The 9,717-nt window shown below is 36.1% G+C and overlaps 1 protein-coding gene across 1 annotated transcript in view; it reads right to left on the bottom strand.

Moving 5' to 3' along the window:
* Window positions 1-8,292: 8,292 nt before the first annotated feature.
* The window catches only part of LOC107041618 (general odorant-binding protein 83a), a 3,184-nt gene continuing 1,759 nt past the window's right edge, over window positions 8,293-9,717 (bottom strand). Inside the window, exons 5-6 of the mRNA XM_015262238.2 lie at window positions 8,494-8,567; window positions 8,293-8,427 (exon numbers count right to left, since the gene is read on the bottom strand). Of these exons, the coding sequence (XP_015117724.1) occupies window positions 8,410-8,427; window positions 8,494-8,567 (92 nt within the window). The 3' untranslated portion in view covers window positions 8,293-8,409. The remainder of the gene's footprint in view (window positions 8,428-8,493; window positions 8,568-9,717) is intronic.

The following is a 9,717-nucleotide window of genomic DNA, read 5'->3' as shown; positions in this document are numbered from 1 at the left end:
GTGCCTAAAACGTCCCTTTTCCACACATTGTGATGAAAAATATCGTTCGAAATATACTATTTTGAGTCATGTGCTTGGACTTTTCATTTTCGTCTACAGATTTTCGTCCATAAAGTGGAACTTTTCGGAACTTTTACGACAGCAAACGAAAAGTGACTTTTCGATTACGGGATTCACTTTTTGTTTACAACAGCTGACTTTCTAGTTACAACTTGGGATTCATTCCTATGTCACTGTTTGAACGATGGCGCTGTCGTTACATGTTCGATCAGTCCGGTGTTGTACACTCGCACAATGTCGGGATATTGAGGAGGTGCTTGTGGAATATTTTTATTAATTAACTAGGAGCCTTCGCTCGCCAAACCCACACGGCTCCACCTCCCCCGCTCGCTTCCCCCCAATCTTCTTGTGTTTGTTTAGGTGTTCGTATTGTATAGAAAAAAATTGATAGGGAAGGGTAGGACAAAATGGATCGCAGGTCAAAATGGACCCCTAGGGCAAAACGGACCACTGACAGAAAATTGATAATTTTTCGATTTTTTTCATAGTTTTTGCTTCCGAATGGAAGCAAAGCGAAAACAAAAATTCCAAATCATTTCTGGTTTGAGGTGATTAGCAAATCTGATCAAATTGCTGGTCAACGACACTTGTTGTCTATAAAACCCCTGTGACAGTTTTGATCTTGAAACTCACTTTTAATTCAATGCATTCAGTGTTCTTGATTTGAAGGAAAGAAAAAAAAACAAAAATTACCAATTTTCTGTCAGTGGTCCCCGTTTCGCCCTACCTTCCCCTAGAGCGATTGACCTCCTTTGAAAAATTGAGATTTTTATTATTTATAAAAGGCTCCAACCAATGCCTTTTGTCTTGAAATTCAACCATTCATTTTTTCATTCACTTACATAGAACAGGATGCGGTATACTCTTATTATTTTTCAAAGATTTGACCACCACGTAATCCTGATATGAGCACACATGAATTTATAGAGATATAATCGTATGAATGAGGTGGAGACAATAGTTTATCTCATCATCAGGGACACAGGTAAGGGTCAGAGGCAGCAGCGTCTCCTAAATTTTTAAACCTCCTAATTTTTTTTGTATACAGAGAGGTTGCTAGTTTTTGTAATGTATTTTTATTTATTCACTGCACTTTATTTACACTTTTGACGAATAGACGATCATATATACACAGAAATGCGAAAAATTCGAAATTAATTTGGGTATCAAATAAGTGAAGAATATGGACTCGTAACAAAAGACAATTGATTAGTCACGAAGATGTTATACGAATGTAACCGAACCGTGGTGTAATTCGTGGGACAAAACTGTAATTAGTTACTTGGTAACGAAGGAACTGAATTGACAGAAATATAATAGCAAAAATGGCTGACGAAAACTGTAATGTTGGACCTCTTCATAGGGAGTGCGGACCATGGAGAAAAACTACTCTGATTTGGTGGCGTGGATTTCGCTGCAGCGATAACAGTATTTTTTACATGAGCGTAGTAAATTTTATTATGCTTGCCCTCAGAAATTTTTGTGCGTTCGCTCTAGAATTAGTCACGTGCTTACTCTCAGAATTTTTTATGCGCTACGTGACATTTTTTATGACTTCTGAGATTTTGCACCTCGATTGTGAGGAAACACGTGATTTTTTAGGAGAATTCCATTCGTCAAATTCGAATATTTTTCTCTATGTAGTTTGGAAGTATTCGTGATTTTTTAGGAGAATTCCATTCGTCAAATTCGAATATTTTTCTCTGTGTAGTTTGGAAGTATTCGTGGCAACACCGTACGATCATGGGAGGTGGGAACCGAACGGAGCGAGCACTATAACCATACCCGTTGTTATCGTGTCTATTTCTGTACCCAGTTCCAAGCGATTCTGGACGCATATTGTTAATAATAAAGAAAACTTGACAGCTGATCATGATTGAACAGATGCCAATATTTTTGATTACTTTTTTTACATTTTGTTTACGAATGGAAGCTTTTTAATCGTTCAAATTGAATTTTCCAATTGTTTATGTTAGGGTAACTAAATATGGCCTAAAAAGTCCAAATATTTGCGATTTTTCTATGGTGTATGTATCAGGCATAAATGAATGTTGAATTTCATACATTTTCATTTGAACCCGCCTTTTCGTTTCCACCTGTCATTTTTTTACTTCCGAATGGAAGCTTTGTAATCGTTCAAAATTAAGTTTCCAAATTTTTGTATCAGGATAACTAAATATGGTCTAAAAAGTCTAAATATGTAATTTTTAGATGGTGTCTGTATGTATATATGTATGTATGCATGTATGTATCCGTGTGTACGTTTTTTCAATTTTTTTTTGCAATTTTTTTTATAGGAGCTTGATGAAATTTCATGGATTTTTCCATGGATATAGACGTTAATAGGCTCTATTCATCGACACCAATTAAAGTTGAATTATTTATAGAGTTTGTGAAATTCTGGTATTTTTTCAAAAATCTATTTTTCGACGGTTAGTCCAAGAATTGTAATCAGAATAAAATGAATCATGGTTTAAAAAATTTGTATTGATAGCCGCTTGATTCTATCAGAATATGATGCGGATCGCATCTATCACTGTTGAGCTACAGAATATAGTTTGTGAGATTTTATTTTTTTCATTTTTTTCATGATAAACTGAAAAAATTAACAGTCATATCAATGAAATGATGGCTCAAAAAGATTGTTTTGATGCTTTCTCGATGAAGTGCAAAGATGATGAAAACAGCATAACTATTTATTAAGTTGCATACTGGCAATATGAAGCTTTAGGTGATATGGAGGTCATATGTGGCAATATGAAGGTAATATGGGCTCATAAAAGGGTAATATAGGGATCATAAGAGAGTCATACGGGTGTCACTATTCAAAACAATAAAAAATAAGAGTAATAAATTTCAAAAATAGAGAATCCATTCGGAAGCATATTGCTAATTTGTTAGTAACATAAACTATAACTATGTGACGTATTGGGATCGATCAATACGTCGATTTAGTTGATAATTATATTAAATAATAATATAATGCTGGATGGTGGGAACGAGAAATATGATTTCTCTTTCCTGTGACCTAGAAATTGGTCTGCAATCCCATGGTGTCATGTGGACATCATGGTAAGCAGTCCCACGGTTTGTACAAGTCCAGTTCAGGTGTCCTGAACTGTTTGACTGTGTTAGTCTGTGTCAAAGATGGCACAAGACAATATTAGTATAGAAAACCGTGAGACTGCTTAGCTAAGCAACTTGGACCCTTGACGAGCTTTGACGACTTTTCTGGACTCACCAGAGAGCAGAGTACGATCGGGAGTGAAGCTGGACGGACATTCCAGCTCCTCCACATTTAATAACGCGTCATACCAACCCATATTGATCACTATCGTGTATCTCAACAACTAGCTTAATATATCATCCTTTTAAGTTAAGCACGCAAATGGTTATTGAGAACTTCACCCTTCATATCCTTCGTCCAACATCCCTTCGAATGAGCGAATCTCCCGTGAGCTCATCGCCGAAACTAGCCGAGGTTTAAGTGACCAATAAATAGTGAACAAAAGGATTATACACACAGAAGATTCTTAATTGAGTTTAACTCATGGGTTAAACTCTAAACGTCACCCCTACATTCAGAAAATGCGATTATCCACTTGTTTTCATAAAAATTCGATTACGCATGATTACAATGTTCAATTACTAAAAACAATGAATTTGTAGTCCTACTCTAGAGACGTGAAAAATTTATAAAATTCAAAATCCATTTATTCATGATCTATTGTGAATAGAGTAAAACGGATGCTTAACTTTATTCTTTGGAATGACCAAGACTATCTACTTGCTAACTCTCACCAGACCATCACTAGTCACGACTGGAAATCACTACAATGATCAGCAAGAAAAGCAGGAAATTAATTATCTCCTTTTATCGAATTGGTTGGTATCGTAATGTTTGGAGTACAGTATTGAAATACAACGAACATGCATCGCGTAAAGGAAGAAAGAGACCAAGTTACACTAATTAACCTATTTATCCAATGAATGACTCAATTTCATGTGGACCCAGGACGAAAACCGCTAGAGGGAAAATAGGAATAAAGAAGATTCTTCTTAGAAGAGAACAGAATTTGGATAATAAAGGACACTTACAGTTGGTCGATTGAGTTTACTCAGTCACAGCATTGAGTCTGCTGTTTATGTTGGGCGCTGTGGGGGGTCCTTCTGTGGCTGATGGAGCGTTGATCGCCAGTTGATTCACTCAACCGGTGTGGAACACCGCGGAGACGATCTCCGTCGATGAATGGATGATGAAATAGTGGGTATGTGAATAGAAGCTCAGGTAGTTGACTGGTTCCGCTGGACTGATGTTGATACAGGCCCACTACTTGTACTTGGTGAGCAGATGATGATCAACAAAAACCACGAGGAGTTTGGACCTCATGACTTCGATCTTTGACTTAGAATTAGCTGGTAACTTGACCTGGCTACAACTCGAAGGGACGATTCTTGCGTCCTGCCTCCCTTTTTGTCGTGAAAATTGCTTGTTAATTAGATCCCTTGATATCAATGATCTCTGAATCCACTTTCGTGATTCCTACTTTCTTCTGCGGGTGTAACTAAAAGCCTCTTGATCATTGATTTTTTTTGACAATTCGGGGATTGGTCACGTTGTTTCTTCGACGTCCTCTCTGATACCACTGATCGCATTCCTTTTAGGTGACATAGAATTTACATATTTCCATTTGAACTCGTGTCCTTCTCCTCAGTTTTTCAATAGGGCACACGCAACTTTTTCCAATTCCGATATTGGTGAATAGGTGGGAATCGACACTGCTTCCCAATTGAATCTTTTTTGTTATTACGGCCTTCGAGTACCTTTTCGGGTTCCGCTCAGCACTCTACCCAACCCTATAGTGCACACATCGATAGAAAATGTATGAAATTCATGTGAATAGTTGAAATTTGTTTATGTTATGTTTTTCAATGTGGTGAAACGGAATTTGTAACTCAGTCCGCAATACATTTATGCAGTCAATAGTTATAAACAAATTAATTTTTCGTCACTGAGGCCCAATAAGTGGTACTTACGGTGGATGTGTTGGGGCGGGGAGGGGGGGGGGCAATGGCGTTTAGCAGGACGATACCGTAAAATGAGATCGGGTATGGTAACTAAGGGTTACCGCCACTTGGTTCGTAAAATCATACAGTTACTAGATGCATAACCCACATAACTTTTATACAAGTCCAACATGAAGCGAGTCGTTATGGCTATGGCTTTGGCGAATCTCGCTAATATGGCCGTCGCTTGGGTATGCAATTGAGCTATTCTGTTTACCCTGTTGATAACAGAAGAGTTGAAATACCATCTTGTTGATTCTTTTTTTTGTGAGTTTTGTTCGGAAGAAAATTATACGTTTCACTTTTATGCAAAAATTTTTCATCTTTTCTGAGAGGAGGAAGTACCATCATCCTTTTTCTTCGCATATTCGTGATGATACTTCTCAATTTTTGATACAATTGAGGTGAATTCAATTTTTTTAACATATTTCATTTCTTTTCTTTTTCTTTTAAGATGTCAGAAAATATTATGATCAAAACTTCAATAACTTCAAAAAAAGTCTTTTGACATTCTCCTATGTGCGGAGCAATGTCATAGAAAAATTTTGTGAATTCCCTAGAAAATTATATTGGATTTCTATTGAAATTCGATACCTTCAGTATTTTTTCATATTTTTTTTCTGAGGAGGAAATCTCAAGAACATCCCATTTTTTCAGTATTTCCAGTATTTTCAGTTTTTTCTTTCGTTATTTGGTTTTTTTGGAGTGGTAAACTCGCAAAAGGTAGTTTTATGAGAGGTAAGTGTGAGAAGGATTTCTTCTTCACATTCCTCACAAGCCTCCCCTTACCGTCCTTATTACACAATATACTAATTTCAATGCGTTTTACGCTGCCATTTTGATAAATATGAAAAAATGTTTTAAGCACACAATATTCCCAAAAACCTAACAAACAGAATGAATTTTGATTGTTGAAAATCGGTCAATTTTTATGGAAAATATAAGTTTGCAACAACTAAGCGGTGATGTATCAACTGTGAGAATCAATAATAGAAATATCGAGTGGGCCGAACAACACACGCGTAAAGAGTACAGGTGTTGACTCCGGCCATTGTCTACTCCTGATAGCTTCAATGTCAGCTATAAATCATTATTTTTGTATTTATTAAGTCTGACTAATATGAAATGCAGGTAACAACGAAAGGTGATGGGAAATTGCATCAAAATATTATGTAAAACATCACGAAGATGTGTTAATGCGGTGATCACCTGTAACTATGCCGGTGTGCGCTTGAGGCATTTCATTCGAAACCAAATCGCGTCGTCTGTGGCAAACCCATCAACAACATCAACTTCCTTCAACTAAAGATGACTGTATCAGGCTCCATTAAGTTCCTTAGCACAGAGTCCAACTGCAAGCAAGCTTTCATCACGGATGTAGAAGTTGAGATCTGTGCATCTCTAATTGATTGTATGGTGAGGAGACTGAATTTGTTTGAGGTAATTACTTCCAAAGTAATGGATGGAGTAATATTCTGAGGTAGTTACTCCCTTCTGGGTTAAGAATGATTTTGATGAATTCGTGGTGTCTGTCCTGCTCACCTAACCCTTATGGGAATAAGATATATGCAGCACTTATATCTAACACATATTTGGCATACCACATTTTTGGCCGAAAATATATCTGAGATATATTGCAGATATATGTTAAATATTTTCCATCGAGATATATGTGCATATTTATATCTAGGATATATCTGGCATATGACATTTTTGGCTGAAATATAAGTGAAATATACTGAGATATATGTCCGGATATATGTTCTTTCCAGGAGGGAAGGAATATCGAAATTTTCACAACCCAAACTATGATTTCCAATAAAAATTACAGCCGCATAGCATTCTTTGGCATTTTTCAGCTACATATTTATGAGTTTTGGATTCTCAATTCTTGTTTCAATTCCGATAAATTATTAAAAAATGGAGACAGGAGCTGAGTAAGCGGTACCGGCCACATGCAGCTGATATCGCTCAGTCTAATTCCTATATCGCTCAGTACCTAACATCTAGTCAATAGCTGTCTAAATGAAAACATCTCCGCTGTTGGGTGATTCACTGAAATGAATGACATTCAGATTTTATTTAATAAATGGAAATGAATAAGAACAAAATGATATTGTGAAAATGTGAAAGTGGTACATCAACGATAATTCCATATTTTTTTAGGGGAATCAGAGTGAAATATTACGGCTCTATTTCATTTGAACATTTTATTTTCTTTCAATACATTCTCATTTTCAAATTCTTCTTTCATGATACGAAAATATCTCTTAAAATAGATTTCCATACCGACATCGGTGGCCCGGTTGTGAGTTCGATTCTCCGTGGAATTTTTCAACGGAAGGCTCCGGCGAGCAGGAGTTTGCTAATAGATCAACCGCCTATGCCGGCATGGGTTTCCTGTGGTTTTCCATGCTACTCCTATGTTCTATAGGAATGCGAATGCGGTACACTGTAGAATTACCAACCGCATGCATAGGGTTGGATAAAGTACTGAAATGATAAAGTGAGAATTTCTTGCCACAAGAAATCGGTTTTTTCATGTCAGAAAATGGGAAAATGACTAAAAATGTGAAAAACTTCGATTTAGTGAATCATGAATCAGAAACTTGAATGAATAGAGAGTTTATGACGAGGAAAACCTCCAGATATTAAAAAAATATAACCGTCGCTTACACTCAATCGCGTCGAGTTCGAAGGGAGGCAATATCTTCTTTCTCTTCTGTCAAACTATTCTTGTCTTTTGAGGAACATTATCTCATTTCAAAAAAAGACATCGCCTTTTCATTCAATAACTTCCTCCTTAGGACGAAGAGCACCGATTTCTTGTCTGAAACCTATGATAAAATAATCTAATATGTATGCGATGTTTTTCGCTCAAAAAATGATTCTTGAGATATTATGTCGATTTTCATTGTGAAAAACCTTGCGTATTGGTCCAGAGAAATCACATCGTAAGGCCTGAAAATCGTGGAGTGCTAGTTTTGTCATTTAAAGGGGCGAAAAAACCAAATTTTTCGGAAGAATTACGTACTAATAGAAGATTTCTCAGATTGCGTGAGAGACAGTGTGGGGAAAATAAGTGGTTGTGGAGAAAATAAGGTGAGCGGTATTGGCTGCTGAGCCGCATAGGTATCGCCTCTCTTAAGAATGTCGAATAAGGCATTTGTTTGCAATAAACGTTTCATTTTATTGTAAATATTAATTGAAATTAACAAATCTGTAATCGGTTATATGTTGGGAAGAATACCGTCACACAGCAGAGATCCCTCTTGAAAGTTGTTACAGGACGAAGAAGTCCTGAAAAGAAGAACAATACATTGATTGTAATTGGAAATTTCAGTTTCTTTTTTTAGTAGAACTTACATTTGGGAAACCCTTGTAGAAACATTTCATGAAGTCGAAAGCCAGTTGGCATTGGTCTCCTTCCGCATTTGGCTCTGCGAGAAAAAAGGAAAATTAATTTTATGTTCAAGCACTCGTTTCAATAATTGTATGTATTAATTTGATGACTACACTCTAAAAAAAGATGACTTCTGATAAGTAGGAAAACTACTTGTATTCAGTAGCGAGGCGTTTCTGGAGAAAAGCTAATTTTTTTACTTGGTCCAAGTCGAAAATCGACTGAATACAAGTTTTATGCTCCAAGTACAATTAGCACTGGTGATAAGTACCAACTGTACTCATCATCAGTACTGAAAGTACTTGTACTGAGTACCGAGCTGTATTTCCCAAAAGTAGAAAAAATACTTGAGACAAGTAGTAATAGTACTCAAAACCAATACCAATGGATTTTCGCGGAATATTACAGTAAGATTCATCATACAATGGAGATCGTTGAAAAACGAAGAATTAATGCAAATAAAATTATTGTTTATTGTTCGTTTGCCCCTCAAATGCTTGAAAATTGAAATGTACTGGACTACAGTCCAGTGTAATAAATTCTCGAGCTACAGAGATTTTTTTTTCAAAATTTTTCAAAAGATGTGTAGAATAACAATTATCAATTAAGTTTTCCAAATTTAATTTCCAAATAGTCCTTTTTGCTTCCGAAGGGAAGCATCATTTTTGGTCGATTTTTCGATTTTCTAATTTTCATTGCAAATGATCTAGAATGTCATGAAACGTGAAAAAATGATGTTTTTGAGGTTGCGTCTGTACGTATGTATGTGCAGAATGGCTGTTTTGGGGGTTTATTTTTAGAAATTTTAACATAAATACGGTGAAATTCGCAGATAAAAACTTGAAATTTTTACTGATGATAGCTATGAATAAGCCCCACTTTGTGGCTCCATTTGGGCTCAATCGGTCCAGTAGTTCCTGAGATATTGCCAATTGTTTAAATTTCGTTTTTCAGCTATATCTCCTCAATAAATGCACCGATTTCAACTTTTTTTTTTCAAAATATTCGTCTCGATGATCTCTACCTGAATCATTCATAATACATAGACCAATCACTGCTGAGTCTAGGAATATTGCCGTTAATCGGTTTTTTTGTGAAAAACGTTGTGCGCGCGATAACTCGATAAAAAATGTTAATATCGATTTGAAATTTGGTATGCTTGTAGCTTTTATGACATAGATGGATGG

Source organism: Diachasma alloeum, unplaced genomic scaffold (assembly GCF_001412515.2).
Source record: "Diachasma alloeum isolate Michigan unplaced genomic scaffold, Dall2.0 Dall_scaffold_00369, whole genome shotgun sequence".
Lineage (NCBI taxonomy): Eukaryota > Metazoa > Arthropoda > Insecta > Hymenoptera > Braconidae > Diachasma > Diachasma alloeum.
Note: the sequence above shows the minus strand (reverse complement) of the source record. Positions and strands in the feature narration are given on the sequence as shown.